We start from the raw sequence: 20,796 nt of genomic DNA on the forward strand, positions 1-20,796 counted from the left end.
TCTCAATTCTCAGTGGACACCAGGAATCCACACTGACCAGGTGTCCTACAATGGAATTCAATTCTGACACTGTTGTCACATGCTAGAGGTTAAGAACTCAGTTAAGACTGCCCACCCCCTTTAGATGCCAATCACAAGGTCAGGTTGATACCAGCTCTTCTGAGCAACTGATTATTGTTTGGAGGCTACTGGGTTCAACTGATGTGCTAGAGTAACTCACAGAACTCAGCGAGTTTACTTACTGGATAATTTACTCACCAGATCATTGGTTTATTATAAACAGAACGCCAGGTGGAAGAGGTGTACAGGGCAAGGCATGTGGGGAGGGGCGCGGAGGATCCAAGTCGTCTCTGAGTGTGCCACTCTCCCCAACCTCCGTGTAGTCACCAACTGGGGGGCTCTCCAGACTCTGTCGTTCTGCGTTTTTTATAGAGGCTTTATTACATGGGCATGTCTGGTTGAATGGTGATTGAACTGGTGATTGAACTCAAATTGCAGCTCCTCCCCTGCTCAGCAGGTGGGGCTAAATTACAACCCTCTAATCAAAGTTGGTTCCCCTGGCAATAACCATCCCAACCAACTTCTTCCAAAAGTTATGTTATTAAAATAAACTCAGGTATGGTTGAAAGGGATTTGTTATAAAAATCAAGATGCCCTATTTGCTCTTATCACTTAGGAAAATGCAAGGGTTTTAGGCACTGTGGGCTAGAATTGAGGACAGAGACCAAATTTACATGTATTATAAACCACGATATCATGACAGCACATAGCACTAATTGTTACCATTGTATTTGTCAACTAGCACCACAACAATACTATATAACAAACTACCTCAAACTTCGTGACTTATAACAATTTATTTCCATGCTCTTAAGTCTGTAGGTCAACTGTACGGGCTTGGCCAGATGGCCTTACTTCAAGACTGCCCCACTTGTGTTCATTCTGGGCCAAACTCAAGGGACAGTGGCTCCCTAAGGCATGTTCTTTTCATGATGATCTCTAAAGAAGAGCCAAAAGAAACCATACAAACACATTTAAGGTCTCTGCTTATCTCATATCTGGCTAATATTTCATTGATGAAAGCAAGCCTTGACTAAAGTCAAAGTGAAAGTTGCTCAGTCGTGTCCAACTCTTTGTGACCCCATGGACACATGGACCCCGTGGAATTCTTCAGGCCAGAATACTGGGGTGGGTAGCCTTTCCCTTCTCCAGGGGAGCTTCCCAACCCAGGGATCGATCCAGGTTTCCCACAATGCAGGCGCATTCACCAGCTGAGCCACAGGGGAAGCCCAAGAATACTGGAGTGGGTAGCCCATCCCTTCTCCAGTGGACCTTCCCAACTCAGGAATCTAAGCAACTCCCCCAAATGGGCAAAGATGTATTTTCTGCCCATGGTTGAAGGAAGAGGGAATGGGTATTTGCTGAATAAATTCAAAATGTCCCTCAATGTGAAGCAGTTGGTGGTGTAACCTCTCCTTCCCACCTTTTCTTCCTTCTAACAGTCTTCCTTGTTTTGCTCCCTGTCATCTTTGCTCTCTGAAACTGAACGGCATTCTTCAGTTCTTCAGTAAGTTTGATGGCCGCTCTCTAGGCCAATTTATGACCTAAGGAAGTTGATGAACAACTGAGATTGGGAAGTGATCAGTTCAGATGTTACTTTCCATGACTACTTCCCTGAGACTGAAATAAACTCACCATTCCTAATATTTTGAACCTAAATTTATTTTTCAAAATAAAAATGAAGATCAAGGAAATTTTTTCTCTTGTTGTGTAGTCTGTGTAGCCCAAATGTGAAAGATGCTTAAGAACTAGAAGAGTGATAGGAGATAAAATCTGAGAAGTAGTTAATGCATTTTATATGTGGTTTTGAAGGTCATAGTAAAGCATCTAGATCTTATTCTAAATGCAATGGGCAGTCACTGGAATGCTTTAAACAGGAGAGTAATATATGCTTTATAAAAAAACAAACCATCTACTGTGCAGAGCGTGAATGCAGGTTCAAAGTGGGGACGGGGAGGTAAGTCAGGAGGCTTAGTAAACATGATCTGTGGCCAAAGTTGGGGTGTATTCTGAAGGTAGAATGGATAACATCTGCTGATGGATTTGATATGGGAGGTTATAGGAAGAAAGAACAGAGTTGACTCAGTGTTGATTTAATAGTGGATGGGATATATTGTTCTGCCTTAGATGTGGTATATTTGGGATATCTGTTAGTCATCTAGATAGAGATAAAGAGTGAGCAGTTGAATAAACTTTTGTTGGGTACTAGGTACAGAGTTGAGAAAACCATATTCCCTAGCACTCAGTATCATGTTGTGACAGTTACAGGCCCAGACTGTGGAGCTACCTGCCTGCACTCATATTTCACCTTTATTTCTTACTGGCACTGTGGCTTTAGATAAATCACTACCTTTTTTGTGTCTCAATTTTTTGTTTCTAAAAACAAGAGTAATAGTATCTACTTCATAGGCTCCAGTGGGTTAATATTAACATATATAAAGCACTAAGAATGATGTCTAATGTAAAACCTACACAGACGTGAGCCATTTTTAGCACAGTCATCTTCAGTGTGATGTGAAGTCACACATATGTGAAAATGTTTTTTCTTCTTTTCTGACCTTCACTCCTATTCTCCTCTCTCCAAACAATTTTCTGATTCTCTGGATACTAATTGGGAGTGCAATAATTGACTTCGATCAAGACACTATCTACTTGGAGTTAAGGGCTTCCCTGGTGGCTCAGTGGTAAAGAATGTGCCTGCAATACAGATGTGGGTTTGATCCCTGGGTCAGAAAGATGCCCTGCAGGGGGGCATGACAACTCACTCCAGTATTCTTGCCTGGAGAATCCCATGGACAGAGGAGCCTGGTGGGCTACAGTCCACAGGGTTGCAAAGAGTTGGACATGACTGAAGTGACTGAGCATGCACCTGGAGTTAAAGGGTGTCAGTCCGGGTTTCCCTGGTAGTCCAGTGCTTAAGAACTGGCCTTGCAATACAAGGGACACTGGTTTAATCCGAGGTCCTGAAAGATCCTACTTTGCCCAGAGCAACTAAGCCGGGGTACCACAACTACTGAGCCAGCACTCTAGCCCCCACAAGCTGCAACTAGAGAAAGCCTGCATCAAGAGGCAACAAAGAACGATGCACCAGTCAATAAATAGATAAATCCTATTTAAAAGGGGGGGGGTATCAGTCCCACAAGACCGCCCCCACTTCAGATGCCAGTTCCAAGTCCTCAGCCACCCTTATTTCTGACCAACTGACTGCAAACCAGGAGCTCCCATGACCTCCTCCTCCTCAAGTTCAGACATTCGCTACAGTGGCTTACGCAGCTCAGGAAACTGTACCTGTGACTGGTGGCTTATTATAAAGGATATTACGAAGGAACAGCCAAATGTAAGAGATAAATAGGGACTGGTGTGCGGGGCGGGGATTTCTGGAATCTCCATGCCCCCCCTTTTTTTTTAAAGTGTCTATATCTGAAACTTCATTTTATTTTTAGCTTTCCAAATTTTAAACTTTTTATTTTGTATTGGGGTATAGCCAATTAACAATGTTGTGGTAGTTTCAGATGAACAGTGAAGGGACTCAGCCATACATACACAGGTAGCCTTTCTCTCCCAAACCCCCTTCCCATCCAGGCTGGAACACAGCATTGAGCAGAGTGCCATGTGCTATACAATAGGTCCTTGTTGGCTATCCACTTTAAATATAGCAGTGTGTATATTACCTAGCTATCCCTTCCCCCTGGCAACTATGTTAGTTTTCTAAGTCTGTGAGTCTCTTTCTGTTTTGTAAGTTCATTTGTAATGTTTCTTTTTGGATTCCGCATGTAAGGGATGTCACACTATACTTCTCCTCCTCTATCTGACTTACTCTACTCAGCATGACGCTAAGTCCATCTATGTTGCTGCAAATGTCCATTGCCCTCTCTGGCCTCTGTTACCCTCCCAGCACCTTGACGTGGTCACCACTAGCCTTGAAACTCTCCAAACCCTGTTTAGGGGTTTTTCACAGAGTTTCATTTTACAGGCATAATTGATTAAAATATTGGCCATTGATGATTAAACTCAACCTCTATGCCGTCTCTCCTCCCTGGAGGGCAGTGGGTGAGGGATGGGCCTAGAAGTTATAACCCTCAAACCCCCAGTCCTGCCTTCATCTTTTGTGGCAATCTGACCCAACCGGAAGCTATGTAGGGGCTCCAACATACTTATCATCTTGTTAGTACACAAAAGACACTCTTTTTTTTTTTTTTTCAAAAGACACTCTTAAAGAAAAAAAAAAAAAAAAGACACTCTTACCACTCCAAGGAGCTGTGACCCAGAAACCTGGGACAAAGTCCAAATATATATTTCTCTTAAAACCACACCATTCTAACATTGAAATATGACCTTAAATATGCACATAACTTTGTATTTTATGTATATTGCTTTTCATCCTTTTAAAAACTTTTATGGTTAAGTATAGCAAATACACGAACAGGCCAACAGAGAAACCCTTGATCACCACCCTAGCAACCTTCCGCATTGTCTCCTTCCAATTACAACCCTTCTTCTCTAAGAGCAGTTACTATCCTGATGTTTCTAACCATCTCTTTTTCATTTTTATCACCTAAGCATGCATCCCTAAACACTCTAGCTTTGCCTGGCCTTTCTTTTCTTTTCTTTTTTTAGGAGGGGGCAGATATTTCTCTTAGGTGTCTTTTTAGCTAAGGAACCCCCTCTCCCCTTTCCCCCCCTTTTTAGTTTAAATTTTATTTGCTGAAATACCAGATCAGCTGTCCTGTCATTTCCTGTAACCTGAATTTTGTTGACTGCATTCTGTGGAATAATTTATTTTTTTCTGTTGCTCATATATTCTGTACATTGATGCATCACCTTGAGGTAAAAAAGTAATGATTTAGTGATTGGCCTCCAACTAATAAAAATAAATGAAAAAAAAAAAGTCATGATTTTGTTCAACAAGGATGCTACAAATGTAACAGACCACGAGAAGATATTTACAATATCTAAAAAATAATAAAATGGACTATTTTATATCTGGGAATTCAGCTAACAAAGAATGCATAAGATCTTCAAAAAGTTATCTCTACTGAAGTGCATAAAATAGTTGAAAAATAGATGCACTGTGGTGGTTGTGAATGTGAAGATTCAGCATTCATTCAAACTTCTTTCAAGTTTGCTTTCTTGTCCTATAAGTCTTGAAAATTTAAACACTACAATTCTGCAGGCAATTAGAGTTCTAGAGGTAAGTGATTTCTGTCAATTGGATACATTTAAGTAAAATTTGGAAGGTGAAAGTAAGGCAAAAGGCTTTTTTCTGTTCCTTTGTTTTTCGGCTGGTGGGCATGGTTAAGGTCCTAGTATTTTCTGCACCAGCTTTCCAAAGCACAGTCATTTGCTTTGAGTATTTACTGTTACAATATCTTCTAAATGTTTGAATTGTAGCTACAGTAGTATATTCTTAACATCAAAAAGTTCAGTTGTGGAGTCCTGATTCTCCATCATCCTGATGGCTGGGTACAGTGGTAGTAGTTTCCTGGTAGCCCCAGTTTGGCAGTATTATCCTGGGGCTCATTTCGGACAGCCTGCTCCTCCAACCCTTCAAACAATATTCTGAACACCAATTTCCCATGTTAAATCGATATACATTTAAAATAGCCAGATATATTTCCTGCAATTGAATGCAGACTCATACACTAATGAATAAAGATTCAAAAAGCTTCCCAAATCTACACAATCAATCCCAAGGAAAAAAAAGTTTAAATAATTGAACAAAACCTAAAATATATACGGAACAGAGGTCTGCAAATACATCACCTTCAAAAATGAAAAATAAGTAATCACCCTACCATATTAAGAATAATGAGTCTGGAGTTTCCCGGTGGCCTAGTGGTTAGGATTCAGTGCTTTCACTACAGAGGTCAGGGTTTGATCCCTGGTTGGGGAAACATCCTGTCTGCTGCACGGCATGGCTAAAGTACTAATGTGAGTGTGTGAGTGAGTGAAAATATCAGTTAAAAAAAGAACAATGAGTCTATGTGTTAGTTTAATAATTGTTGATGTTTGGGTGATGAACTTATGGAGGTTCACTATATTATTTTTAATTTCATGTGCCTGAAGTTTTCCATAATAATGCAAAAAGAATGTTCAGTCTGACATTCAAAAAATTGGAATTATAATTTTAGGACTTACCAAAATGAAGATATTTATAACCATGGGATGAAACCATTTAGGGAGAGTATAGACAGAAAAGAACATAGGGCTAAGATGTGAGCATCTCTAATATTTAGAAGTCACAGGAAGAAAATAAAGCAGACTGATGAGATGCCAATAAAGTAAAAGGAAACCAGGTGAGATGTTCTGGAAGCTTAGAGAAGAGAACATTTCAAAATGTGGAAGGGCCAAGTGAGTCAAATATTGCCTAAAACGAGAACTGAGAATTTGTTTCTGGATTTTTCAAGATGGAGGTTTAGACAATTTAGGGAGAAATTTTGCTATGAAAAGGAACACAAAAATTAAGCAGTGACTGCAGGGGAAGTGAAAGTCACTTAGTTGTGTCCAACTTTTGCGACCCCATGGACTATGCAGCCCATGGAATTCTCCAGGCCAGAATACTGGAGTGGGTAGCCTTTCCCATCTTCAGGAAGTCTTCCCAACCCAGGGATCAAACCCAGGTCTCCTGCATTGCAGGCAGATTCTTTACCAGCTGAGCCAGCGAAACTCTACTGGAGAAGAAGGGAAGTCAAAATTTTGTTTTGTTTTCTGTTAAGATACCTGATACTAAGGCATATTCTGTGTACTGGCAGAATGATCTAGTTGAAAAGGGGAAAACAGATATAAGAGGGAAGCAATAACAGAATTATCAAGGTCCTGAGTGAAACAAGTAGAGGGACTATTTCTTTCATGTGTAATAGGAGGGAAGACAATAAACACATTCAGATACATGTAGATGGATAGACTCGGTGGGGGTAAGATGAGGCTGTGTATGTCTATTTTCACACTTTTAACTCTCTAAGCCTCAGTTCCCACACCATGAATATGTAGAGTACCTACCTCATAAGCTTTCTGTGAGGATTCAACAGAGAGCCAACACAGTATTAACCCAGTGGAAAATTGTTATTAAGACCCTAGTTCAGTAATTCTCAATTCTCCATTTACTCAACAAAATTATCAAACTCTCATTTTGCATTTTATAAAATACCACAACTAAAAATGAGTATGATGGATGTAACTTAAAGAGGTTGAGGGTGTCAAAGAAAGCTTTCCTGAGACACTTAAACTGACGGCTAGATGAGGTATAGCTGTTAACTTAATCAAGGTGGGGAGTGCTAGCAGAAGAATTTAAGGTTTAGAAACTTTAAAAAAAAAAAAAAAAAAAAAGTCCATTGTGGCTATCAGACAAGGGCCAGAAAATGAAGCAAGCAAAACCATGGGAACATTTATCCTTAGTGATTCCTTATACTTCTTATGGGTCAGAATAGGGTTCTTAAGAAATAAACATAAAGTAAATGTTTTAGCTCTTACTGAAGCTGACTCAACACAGCTGAGAAATGAGAACAATTCGTGGATGCTGATTAAACTGTAAACCAAAGAGGACTGCAGGTTTCCCCTTTCTCGCCTACTGGGATTCTCCAGGCAAGAACACTGGAGTGGGCACAGCCAGGTTGAGTGCTCGGTAAATGATTCTTAGACTTGTTCAAGCTCAGCAATAAAGTCGGAGAAGGCAATGGGAATCCACTCCAGTACTCTTGCCTGGAAAATTCCATGGACGGAGGAGCCTGGTAGGCTGCAGTCCATGGGGTCGCAAAGAGTGGGACACAACCGAGCGACTTCACTTTCACTTTTCACTTTCATGCATTGGAGAAGGAAATGGCAACCTACTCCAGTGTTCTTGCCTTGAGAATCCCAGGGAAGGTGGAGCCTGGTGGGCTGCCGTCTATGGGGTCGCACAGGGTCGGACACGACTGAAGCGACTTAGCAGCAGCAGCAGCAGCAATAAAGTGTGAGAGCCAGTTACCCATATTTGTCATAGACATTTGGGAGCTGGGAGGAAATGGTAGTATGTGAGTTACTTATTTGGCGTCACTGAGCTAAGATGGCAACTTAGTAGCTATTTTCTGGGGAGGGAGTCACGGAGGAATCTCTTATTTCTTTTAAAGACTAGTATGTAAATATTAGCAGAGTCAGAATTTATTGTTAGGATAGTGACCCCCTAGAGCCTAACAGTACAAACTCCCTTTTCTTTAGTAAACTTGACTCATATTTAATAATAGAAGAAACATTGTTTTTTTGAGAAAACATCAACTGTTACACTATCCTAAAAAACAACACTGCGGTCCTCCTCAGTTCTTTTCTCAGAGATGCTACAATTTGACACATTCACATTAGATAAGTATTCAAAAACAGAAATGTTAATCTTAATTGGAGAGAAATCTGCACCTAGACAAGTTTTCTTGCTTTACAGAAATTATACTTTCTCTAGTTTAGGTTTCCGACTCACTTTTTAATATGCAAAGACTTTTCCTAACTAAGACCACAAAAAGGCTGATCAGCTAGCATTATGATTTAAATTGCCATTTTCAATATCAGTTGTTTTAAGACTGTCTTAAAGCTTGTCCTAGTGTGTAGAAATTTTTAACTTCCCCAAGCACACCAGGCACAAATTCTCCTTTGACTGAATTACTCAGTTCAGAAAGATAAAATGTGTTCAACTGTGAATCGCTAACAGTCAAATCCATGCCAACTGGTATCAAGTAGTCAACTTTTTATCTAAGACTCATAAAAAATAGGGTAAGTAAGTTCACGGATCTAAAGTGGTTAGCCATCCGCTGAAATGCAGATTACCTGCTCCTATCCTCAGTCAGAATGAATCGCTGAGAGATGGGACTCAGGTCTGCTTCCTGAACGCGCTTCCCAGAAATTCTGAACCACGGTCCGGCAACCAACCTAACTTTGGAAAGCTAAGTTAGCCTCATTTTTTACAAAACCTCGCAGTAAAGGTTAAATCGGGCGGAAGGGGAAAGTCTAAAGCATTCCGATGATCGCTCCAATCTACACGTCCCAGCGAGTGGAGAGTGGCTAACAGGTGAGCACACTCTAGATGCCCACTTATTTCCGCAAACGTGAACAGGCGCTGTCTTCCGAGCCTGAAGGACTTGGGGGTGGGGCCCTGAGACAGGGCGACTTACTCAACCCTAACTGTGCAAAGAACCGTGTTCTCTGGACCCTCCACAGCCTTTCCCAGGTCACTCGCGGTGCTGCCAGCCCAGTCTCTCGTGCGGTCTCAACCCTGCCAGTGCTGAACGAGGAAAGGAGGGCACAGGAAACCGTCACAAACGACACCCCTTGAGGACGCGCGTGCGCAGCCAGGCACTGAGCGCTCGGAGAAGTCCGTTTCCTGACTTTTGGAGGAAGTGGCGTTGCGTCACTTCCGGCCTCCCTCTAGCTGCCATCTTGCGTCCCCGCGTGTGTGCGCCTAACCTCAGCTGGTCTGCCCGAGACCACCTGAGCGCCAACCCTAGTCCCCCGCGCGGCCCCATTTCCGCTCCAACAAGGTACAAAAAGGCTCTGGACGCCGGCGTGGGAGGCGGACGGGAACGGGGGCGGGAAGTTCCCGGAAGGAGCGAGACAGGGAGGGACAGGGCTGAGGAGAGGAAGGCGATGCGACGGACGGGCGCACCCACTCAGGCTGACTCTCGGGGTCGAGGTCGGGCCAGGGGCGGCTGCCCTGGGGGCGAGGCGGCGGCATCTCTTCCTCCACCTCCCGGCGGAACCCGAGGACAGGAGCCTCAGGTACCGCGAGGCTTGCGGAGAGTGGCCGGGCAGGGCAGGCCCTGGCTAGGCCGAGGCCAGGCCGGGGCCGTGGGTGGGGGTGGGGGTGGGGATGAGGGGGGCGATCAGGCGTGGATTAAAGCCCTTTCTCTGGGCTTGTAAAGAGCTGGGGAGTTGTGGGAGTGGGGTGGGAAAGCGGGTGCTTTTTGGGCTCCCTCGAAAATTGAAATTTCAGGAGCTTGGCGGGGTGGGTTTGGGATCCAGGCCTCTGCCTGTGTAGGACATTTATTCTGCTGGTGTCTTGGGAAATAACGAGCGTGGAATGCTGGAGTGAACTAGAGCTTTCCTCGCTGAGGGTTTCCTGTTTTTCTAGATGAAAGAAACTATCATGAACCAGGAGAAACTCGCCAAACTGCAGGCACAAGTGCGCATTGGTGGGAAAGTAAGTTTAAATAGTTGGGGTTTTTTGTTGTGAAGTTTTGTGGTTTAGGTTTTTTCTTTGCATTTCTAATATAACTGATCTGTCACTTTGTTTCGAGAGGGCATTTCATCGAACTAGCAAATCGTGTGAAGGGAATGGCAGGAATTAAAATAGATATACAATGTAGCCTATGTATCATTTTTAGGTCATCACGTGGCCCTTAAACCCTTGGCTTGTTTTGTCATTGACTTTATAACCTAAGTTGTGTAAAGTTGGTGCTTGATTTTTTTTAATAAACAACTAAAATTAACTGAATTTAAGTTTCACCTGTCTTTTCAAATGGCTCTGGATAATTGTACTTAATAGTTGGAAGTTCAGGTCACTTGTAAATTAAGACGTTTCTGTGATCTTTTCTTAGCTAAATGCAATCTAGAGTAGTTGTATATTTTCTGGGGTATTTGAAGATGTCATTCTTATAGGTACATTGCATAGGAATGCAAGAGTAATGACTGTGGATTTGGAAATACTACCTTTGTAGGTATCTTTCAATTTTTTAAATTACACTAAAACTGGAGAAAATGGGAGTGATGAGTGGCAGGTTTTTAAATGATCAGGTTTTGGTTAATTGATTTTTCCTGGTAGTTGCTAGTCCCCTTCAAGGGGATTCTTTTTTGAACTTGGTAAGATTTAGATTCTCTAATTTGCTTAAATAAAAAATCCACTCTACCAGAGGTCTACTGAATTTTATTTTGCATGGTGTTAGCACATTCCTAGTGCTTAACAAGGTGTGGTAGCCTGTTGAAACAGAACATGTCTTTACTTGGTAAAACTTGTGTAAAGCTTTCTTGCTACAAGTTTGTTGTCTATTAGTTTTTCCCACTTTAAGCATTTGACTTCAAGTAGAGTCTATTAAGTACTGATTTTGCCAACAGTGAAAGTATCCTAGTCCTCCCCTCCTCTCCCCCAAAGCTGGTTTTCAAGATCAGCACCTACCCATTAACAGTAGTAGGTGTTTCTTCTTTTTTAGCAATTGTTATAAGCTAGATGTGACCTTCAGATGCCAAGAAGACTCATTCCTCCTGGGTCAGTGTTTGGGAGCTCTTATAGGTTGTTAATCATCATTCCTTTTAGTGCAGGTTTCAGAGGAGTCATGTGAATAATGTGCTTGTGTGCCTTTTGTTGTTGTTGTTAACCTGGTCATTAGTCTTTAACTCGTGAAAGAGATTCTAAGGTAAAGGAAAGTTGAAGATTCTTAAGGCTGGTGTACGAGTAAATTTTAATTGTTAATATAGGTAGTCTGTCGTCATTGTAATGTGGAAAACATTTTCTTTACCTTTTAAGAAACCTACTTACTGTGGTATGTGAAAATAGATGAGTTAGTGTTGCTTTAGAGAAATCTGCAAGCATTAGGTATTTTTAGGTAAATGCCATGAAGGCCCTTTTTTTCAGTATCTGGTCAGAGCATTGATAATAAATTATTTCAGTAAAAATTGAATGTCAAGGGTGTGAAACATAAAGAATGCAGACTGGTTTTGTTTTTAGAATCTTAGGTAATTCTTTGGGATGTATTTTAGAGAGAATTCTTTGGAAGCCAGGGTATCTGCATGACCACTTCAAGATAATGTTTATTCTTAGAGGTTTTTGAGGGGTTTCATAACCCATATTTTTTGTAGCTATTGATATTTTCTTCAGGTACACTGTGATTTGTTTAAGGCTTTACTATTGCTCAATCCTGAGAGTATAAAATTTAAAGTTGAAAGTCATTAGAGGGGGACTTTAGCCCTAGTGGGGGGATAGGCATCTTTAAAAAAAGTAAGAAACTTTTCATAGTGTAATATACATAGTGAAATAGAAGCATTTTCAAAATACAGAGATCATGAGGATTCGATTTGGGGTTGTTAACTGCAGTTTGGGGAAGGCACAGAAGAGGTGATGGCTTGAGTTTTGAGACGAGGGGGATTTGGAGATTTGACATAAATGTACAGGAGGCAAGTTTTCCTGAAGACAGTATTTTATTCATTCATCAAGTTGTATGCCTTCAGTGAGGTCAGATACTGTACTCTACTAGATTGAAGAATAACCTGGATAGATAGAAAGTGAGTGGGAATTTCTATTTTTCACTGGTTGGTTGGGAAAGGCCACTCAGGTTTGGTGACATAAGAGCAGAGATATGAAGTGAGGTAGGGAGTCCTGCAAATGTTAGAAGAGGGAGCAGTACGTGCAGAGGCTCCTGTTTGCATATTTGGCCTATTTAAGGAACAGCAAGAAGGTTTACTTGGCTGAAGGTAAGTGTGTGTCGTAGTGTCAAGAGTGGCATCGTGGGGCAGGGCAGATTGTGTAGGGGCCTGGTAAGTTAAGAACTTCAGATTTTACTCTTGGGTGCTGTAGAAGTCTGTATATAGACTTGTGTCTTTTAGGATCTTGCCTGTGAATATTAAGGAATGTTAGTTTTTCTTTAATATAAAAACAGAAGGTTAAATAATGGTTATCAACTTGGAGTTTGTAAATGAGGCTTAATTAAGGTTGGCACATGCTACCTCAGATAATTTCTAGAGCAGATAATGTGAAAAAGTAAAACTTGGGAAAGATCACTCCTTATATCTGACAAAACTAGAAGTGTAAAAATTATGAAGGTTTTGTACGCAGTTTTCTTTATTCCCCTCTTTTGGCTTTCATCAGTGCCTTAATATGCCTACTCACTGCATAAAAGGTTGTGGTTATGGTAATTTTCTTAACACAAATTGAGAGGTCAGAAAGGAATTAGAAACTGTCCATTTGAAAATGCTTCTTCTGGCATAAACATGTGCTATATTCTGTCTTTTTCTCCCTGCAATAGGGAACTGCTCGCAGAAAGAAGAAGGTGGTTCATAGAACAGCCACAGCAGATGACAAAAAACTTCAGTTCTCTTTAAAGAAGTTAGGGGTAAACAATATCTCTGGTATTGAAGAGGTAAGTGTCAAATTTTATTTCTTCACAAAATTAAGATTTGGCTAAAAACTGTTCATGCATTTATGATTTTTGACTCTACTTCCAACAGAGAATTTCATCTCTAAAATATTTGTTTGTACTCGATTAATATCAGGGAGATTACTAAGTGTAAAGCGATTAGGTCGTACTTTTCATTTCAGGCAGAATTTTGCTTCTGCAGTACAGTGAAATACAGGTTACTTAGACTTCTGCTTAATAAAATGTTCAGTTTTAAAGAGATTTTGATGGGTGTTGCTAATTTAAATTAAATGGCACCCCACTCCAGTACTCTTGCCTGGTAAATCCCATGGATTGAGGAGCCTGGTAGGCCACAGTCCATGGGGTCGCAAAGAGTCGGACATGACTGAGCGACTTCACTTTTTTTTTCTTTTTAGGTGAATATGTTCACAAATCAAGGAACAGTGATCCACTTTAACAACCCTAAAGTTCAGGCATCTCTGGCAGCAAACACTTTCACCATTACAGGCCACGCTGAGACAAAGCAACTGACAGAAATGCTCCCCAGCATCTTAAACCAGCTTGGTGCCGACAGTCTGACCAGTTTAAGGAGACTGGCTGAAGCTCTGCCCAAACAATGTGAGTTTGCTTGTAGCAGTTTTGCCCAGGGTTACTGACTTACCAGTAGAGTTCTAAAATTGATGATGCAAATGGATATGAATATCTTTAAATTTGGAAATGTAAACTTTCCTCTAAAGAATATCAATTTTTATATTGATTTTAAGCTGGTGTTCTTAGTGTGTTCAGTAATTTATGCTACGATCATTATACTTGATGAAGTGAAATGTTTTTTCTACTAGCTTTCTCTTTTGAATCAGAGACTAAAATTACCTTTTTTAGCTGGAAATGAGGACCTTTAAAAAATGAATGGCAGTTTAGATTGAAATATATTAAAATATATTCTTTAGGTTTACAAATTCAACTGGTATATTGCCAACGGTCTTTTAAGAATTGGCTTGCCACTATTCTGGATTATGGTGTAATGAGGATTCTGTTTAGAGCAGAACATTGTGTGGTTGAATAGGTGTACATAAGGGGGAAAGCTACTTTATGCTGAAGGCCTTGGATTAAAATTTTGAGCAGTGGAAATAATGAATCAAGATAGATTTATTATATGACCTGCTATTTAGTCATCCATGTTTTTCTTGACATTTGCTCACTCTGCTTTAATCAGTTTGTATGTGTGTGTGTTTGCTTGTTTTGTTTTGCTGAAAAGCCTGCTTTCATAGCTGAGGTAGACTTTTGAAGGATGCCATGGAAAATTGTACCCGGCTAGTAATTTTCACTTAAGTAAAGGTTTTTTGGTATGTGGATTTACCTTTACCCTGTTGTAGGTCAGCGGGGTTGAAAGGATGGATTTGGAATTTGGCGTGTTGACTGGTACTAGTATTCTTGCTTGTTTGTGGACATTAGACTATCATGTTATTGCTAGTATTATAGATGAAGTCCCACATCACCATAAACCTAAGTCATAACAGCATTTGAGCTTTCATCTGTTGTTCTCTTGGTTAATGTTTACTGAACACTCATGTTTTCTTTCACAGCCGTGGATGGAAAAGCACCACTTGCCACTGGAGAGGAGGATGATGATGAAGTTCCAGGTAGGAACCTTCACTTGTGGTTAAACTAGAGAATCTTAGCAAGGGAGAATGAAGAATCTTTGCACCATAGGAAAGATTACCTGGGGAGGTGGGTCATAGGGTAAAGTGGGGCAAAGGGAAAATGAGAAAAATATCACAGTGTTGTTCAGTTGGAAGTTAGGTTTCTAGGCTTGGTTTTTCTGTTTGGAATCCCAGGAAGGTATCTAACCTTAAATATTGAGTTAATAGGTATGTATATTGTAACCTCGGTATAATAGCTACTTGTAGATCACAAATCACCTGTTTCCCACTGATGTATGAGATCCATAGATGTACGAAAAGGCATGAAGAAGTTGTAGAAATATCTTGGTATATAATCACTCTAAAATCAGCAGAAAAACTTGTTTGGCAACAGTGAGGCATTTTTCTATCCTGGTTGTTACTGGATAATTTATTTTGTTGTGAAACAAATATTGGGCAGTAGACTGCCTAGACTCAGAAATACTACTTTGCATAGACAGGTGTCCTGAGGTATCCAGGAAAACTTCAAATTGTGTGGTGGTATTTGATTCTGCCCTAACATGACTAATATATTACACTGCTAAACTGTAATTCTTAAAGTGGGGTGGGAATGGGGAGGACATGTATATTCTTTAAGTGTAGTAGTTGTGTCATTGAAAATTAATATCTCCCTCTTTTCCTTATGTTAATTATATGTCAAATTATACACTTGAAAATATACCGAATGATTAGTGGTCTCATTGGAAATAAAAAATGTCTTAATATATATCCTAATTTAACTGTAGGATATATTTTGAGAGCATTTCCCTATCTCCTTTTTAACAACGGATTATTTTTTAGACTTGGCTTTTTTCTGAGTTTCTCTTTTTTCTTTTTCCTTTTCCTAGATCTTGTGGAGAATTTTGATGAGGCTTCCAAGAATGAAGCAAACTGAATTGAGTTAACTTCTGAAGAAGATAAATCTTGAAGAAGTTACTGGGAGCTGCTATTTTATATTATGACTGCTTTTTAAAATTTTGTTTATGGATCTGATAAAATCTAGATCTCTAATATTTTTAAGCCTAAGCCCCTGGACACTGCAGCTCTTTTCAGTTTTTGCTTATATACAATTCATTCTTTGCAGCTAATGAAGCTGAAGAAGCCTAAGAATAAAGTTTGAGACAAAGATAAATAAAATTCTTTGCCTAGTATATGGTTTTATTTTTTATTTCATTGATACCAATTTGTACACAGAAGGCAAAATTGTTTATAGAAAGCTAATCATGGCATGTAATATGACTGATAATGATGAATGGAATCTGATTAAAGATTTAAAATGACAGTATAAGTAACAGTGGTGGTATAAAGTTCTTATGTTTGAAAACTTTTTCTCCAGTGGGTCTTGGGCTTCCATGGTTTGTGATGGGTGTAATTATAAGAAAATATTCTCTGGTGGGTGAGTGGAGTTTTTCCTCTTAATATTGTCTGTATTGTAAAGATACTAAGTGCCTTATATATATATTATAATAGTTTTCTTTCATTTAATCCTCAATCTATGAAGTAGGGACTAGTAGCTCCATTTTGTAGATACACCTGTGAAAGTGAAGTCACTCACTCGTATCCGACTCTTTGTGACCCTGTGGACTGTAGCCCACCAGGTTCCTCCATCCATGGGATTCTCCAGGCAAGAATACTGGAGTGGGTTGCCATTTCCTCCAGATACAACTGAGGTTTACTTTAAAAAAAAAAAACAAAAACGGTTAATTTCTTTGCTCCCTTCTAGGTAGTTATTCTCTAAGATGCCTAAAAAAATAGTTGTGTTAGGAGTGTCACCTTGTCTTCCTAAAGTGATAACACTTTAAATGAATACTTTTTTCCTTAAACTTTTTTTACTTTTAAAATTAACAGTAAAATTGACAGTTGTAAGAATTTTAACATGTAATGTGACTGCCACCACAGCATACTGAATACAGTTCCATTACCCCAGAGAATTCTTGCAATATAGGGCTACTTTTTAAAAATTGTAACAATAAGAATTCATTTTAAATTTCCATACCAATTTGAAAGTACCATTTGAAGTTATTATACAGGTATATCTTAAAGTCACTATTAGTTAACTCACAAAAATGAGGTGCTATGAGAAAAGTGCATATCTTACTGTATTTCTATTAAGATGTGCTGCTACAGTAACTAGGACTAAAGTCTCAGTGGTTTACAGAATTACAAAACATAAGTACATGTCCCCAGACTTGTGGGTCAGGTTAGGCTATGCTACATACTCCTAGTCCCAAGCTGATGGAAGCAGCCTCCATCTGGCAGAGTGAGAAGACAATGGGTCATATGCTGGCTCTTAAAGCTGTTGCACATAGCACTTCTTATATGTAACTGGCTAAAGCAAGTGCAGCAGCTTGTCTGGAGGGCAGAGGATTGAGAAGACTTGTAGGGCCCAAGGATTTGCATTTCTCATGAGCTCCCTGGTGATGCTTTCTTCACTAGCACATTTAGAGATGTTTTCAGCTCACTCCAAGAGATTGCAGCGACAGGCTGACTTGAGCATGTGAAAATGCCATTATCTGAACATCCGTTCAGTTATTTGCCTTTGATCTGTACAGGAGAGGGTCTAAATAAAGGATCTGGTGGTATGCTGGTGGCTCTGGACTAGTAAGGTTTTTTTGGTAACATCTTCAGTATCACTTGATGTTTGTGGTTTGCCTGTGGCTGGGCTCCACTTTACTCCCAAAACAGCCTTTAATCAGCGTTACCAGTCTCAGGACAGGGAAAAGAGATTGCAAACAACTGGTTGGCTCTTCAAGGTTGGAAAGTGACATATGTCATTAACAAATTTCGGCAGCCAGACAAGGCACATACATAGTCAAAGTCTGGTAGCTGTGAGGATTGGGGAAGTATAATCCTCCCCCACCAAAGGATAGCAGAGGTTTTTTTTTTTTCAGCTAATACAGTCCACCATATCCTTACAATTTTTCTTTAGTTGCCCACAATTCCTGTGGCTATTATTATCTTAAGCACTGTACAACTCATCATCTTGAGTTACTAAGTCGTGTCCAATACTGCAACCCCATGGACTGCAGCATGCCAGGCAGGCTTCCCTGTCCATCTCCCGGAGTTTGCTCAACCTCAGGTCTACTGAGTTGGTGATGTCATCCAACCTTTGTCGGCAAGTGATGTCTGCTTTTTAATATGCTGTCTAAGTTTGTCATAGCTTTTCTTCTAAGGACCAAGCATCTTCTAATTTCATGGCTGGAGTCACCATCCACAGTGATTTTGGAGCCCAAGAAAATAAAATCTGCCACTTTATCCCCATCTATTTGCTAGGAAGTGATGGGACTGGATGCCATGATCTTAGTTTTTTGGATGTTCAGTTTTAAGCCAGCTTTTCCACTTTCCCCTTTAACCCTCATTAAGAGGCTGTTTAGTTCCTCTTTGATTTCTGCCTTTAGAGTATCATCTGCATATCTGAGGTTGTTGATATTCCTCCCAGCAATCTTGATTCTAGCTTGTGATTACCAATTGTCATAAAAGTCTCCCCTGAAGAGTCACATGATTGATAAGGGAACCCTTAAAACATACCCCTTGAGGAGTAGTGTGTGTATGTGCTTAGTCACTCAGTCGTGTCTGAATCTTTGCGACCCCATGGACTATAGCCCACCAAGTTCCTCTGTCCATGGGGATTCTCCAGGCAAGTGTACTGGAGTGGGTTGCCATGCCCTCCAGGGGATCTTCCCAACCCAGGGATTGAACCCAGGTTTCCCACGTTGCAGGCAGATTCTTTACCATCTGAGCCACCAGGGAAGCTCATAAGTAGTAGGGTGAGACTCAAACCCAGGTCTGCTCTTTTGACCTTAGCACCTGCCGTAAAGAATTTCAGGCCCTAGTAGGCTGGAGGGCAGATCATTCTGATCTGGTTGATCTTTTGGCTGTTATCCCTATTTGCTGGCTGCCATCCACTGCTTTTGAATCAAACTTACTTTCAGTTGGATCTAAACCAGGGTTACACTAATAAAGAGATAGACATCGATTCTGAACTGAGGATTTTTAGGATTAATATTCTTTTTAAGTTTTATTTTTTTATTTGGCTGCATCAGGTTTTAGTTGCAGCATGTGAGATCTTTTTCTTTTTTAGTTATGGCATACACACTCTTGGTTGTGGCATATGGGATCTAGTTCCCTGACTAGGGATGGAACCTGGGCCCCCTGCACTGAAAGTGTGGCGTCTTACCACTGGACCACCAGGGAAGTCCCAGGATTAAAAATCTTGTTGAAATAACTGAACTAGAGTACACTTGTGTCATCATAACCCTGTGTGTGAGGGCAGAAAGCTACATTCTAAAAATTGGAAACTTAAAGTTTAAAAACAGGCCAAAGTTTGCTAAAGGCTGGGTCCGATTTCTACCAGTCATTTTGTTCTCTATTACATAACACTCGATTTGTGCTTTAGTAACTCCCTCCATACCACACCCCCCCAACACACACCTTTAAGATATATATGTCATATTGTAGGGAGAGAAGTCTTAACAGAATTAGTAACAGTTTTTAGTCTTTCCAAAATAATAGTTTAAAAAAGCTTCTATTCACATAAATTTTCATCACTCCAGTCAGCACAGTCTTGAATGCCGTCTTTGCAGCGAGTTCTGGGAATGCAGTCACAGTCTGCAAAGAAAACAGTATCACATCTTCAGCCCGAACACTTTGGGCACTGTAAAACTAGACAATTTTATTATTTTTAAAAGCGTAACTGTTAAAAGGTCAAAGTGAACTGGGGAAGATACTGTTGGGAAAGAATACAGCCATTTGGATTTTTAAAATACTAAGAAAAACTGTCCAAGAGGAATATTGCAGTTTGTTAAAGATTCTACATATTTGGGTGAGAGAATTTGTACTTTGAAAAGCCATGAAGAATACTGCCTCTCTCCATCAGCCTGAAAATAAACATACTGACACACTACATAAACAAGGAGGACCCATATGAGTTTATACATTTAATTCATAAGGAAGAGAATCAATATTTGGTAATTTGGCAGCAAGCAACAAAGATCTGTTTATACTTTTAGTCTTCTGTTGTCAACACCTTGTTAGATAACATACAACTCCTAGGAAGCACTTTTATTTCTACCTTGCATGAGGACTATACAAAAGGCAAGGTATGATCTGTTCAGTGTATTTTATTTCCAATAAGTCTTTTACATTGCTGATTGGGGCCAGCAATGTATCTTGTATCTACCACCATGGTTTTAGAGTAATCCACTTTACCAAATTGATTTACCAAAGTGATCAGGGTACTACACAGTGTTAAATCATCATAGGAAAACCCTGTGGAAGGCGTCTCGAGGGGAGAGTGGTGGACGACTGGCAAGAAAATGCCAAAGGTTAAATAAACAAACAAAAATCTTTGAAAGTCAAAGCATTCAGATTTTTCTTTGATTTTACCACATTTCCAAAGAAATGCAAGAATTGTTCATCAAGATTTTTTCCTTTGTTAATTTTTGCAAATCTGGATTTATTTGCTTTAACTAGAGAACTCACCTAGTTTAAATATACAAACTACTGGAAATGATAGAATTGCTTAATTGTGAATGTGAACATCCTTAGGGAGATTTCTAAGCATGAGTCAATTTATATGACTGAAATGTAAGGATAGCAACTCATTAAAACATTAATTACATGTTTTCATCTTTACCTGATTCATCTGAACAATCCCCACAGTGTTTTCTTGTGTCACACACCTGGTCCACGTATGTCCAAGTCTACTCATTGGGGAGCATGAATATTAAGTTTTGTGGAAGACCGCTGGGCTTTTGGCCTATGTAGACAATGATGTTATTTCTAATAGAAGCATTCATTCATTGATAATGTTTTAAGTGTAATTCTGTACTTTAGATATGAGTTGCTGGTGACTGCTTTTTAACTTGCCTTGTCTATGCACTGCAGTCCAGCCAGGCATTACGGAGCAGGGAGGGGGGCAAGCAAGTAGTGAGGTCCCCACATAAGAAGCCCAGCCCTGTGAAGCTGTTTGA

The 20,796-nt window shown here is 40.1% G+C and overlaps 1 protein-coding gene and 1 long non-coding RNA gene across 4 annotated transcripts in view; one reads left to right on the forward strand and one right to left on the reverse strand.

The window, feature by feature from the left end:
* The window catches only part of LOC136146449 (uncharacterized), a 35,768-nt gene extending 26,693 nt beyond the window's left edge, over positions 1-9,075 (reverse strand). The window contains exons 1-2 of the long non-coding RNA XR_010658989.1: positions 8,851-9,075; positions 259-417 (exon numbers count right to left, since the gene is read on the reverse strand). This is a non-coding gene — a long non-coding RNA (uncharacterized lncRNA). The remainder of the gene's footprint in view (positions 1-258; positions 418-8,850) is intronic.
* Positions 9,076-9,265: 190 nt separating this feature from the next.
* BTF3 (basic transcription factor 3) lies at positions 9,266-16,112 on the forward strand. Of its 3 annotated transcripts, none has more exons than XM_065905334.1 (6): positions 9,266-9,560; positions 10,151-10,219; positions 13,035-13,148; positions 13,562-13,763; positions 14,729-14,785; positions 15,673-16,112. In XM_065905334.1, the coding sequence occupies exons 2-6, from the start codon at positions 10,151-10,153 to the stop codon at positions 15,717-15,719; spliced, it is 489 nt and encodes a 162-aa protein (XP_065761406.1). In that variant the 5' UTR covers positions 9,266-9,560; the 3' UTR covers positions 15,720-16,112. The 3 variants fall into 3 exon arrangements, with proteins under 3 accessions (XP_065761406.1, XP_065761405.1, XP_065761407.1); XM_065905333.1 differs by lacking the exon at positions 9,266-9,560 and adding an exon at positions 9,578-9,798; XM_065905335.1 differs by lacking the exons at positions 9,266-9,560; positions 10,151-10,219 and adding an exon at positions 12,465-12,483.
* Positions 16,113-20,796: the final 4,684 nt, after the last annotated feature.

The sequence above is a fragment of the Muntiacus reevesi genome, chromosome 14, assembly GCF_963930625.1.
Source record: "Muntiacus reevesi chromosome 14, mMunRee1.1, whole genome shotgun sequence".
Classification (NCBI taxonomy): domain Eukaryota; kingdom Metazoa; phylum Chordata; class Mammalia; order Artiodactyla; family Cervidae; genus Muntiacus; species Muntiacus reevesi.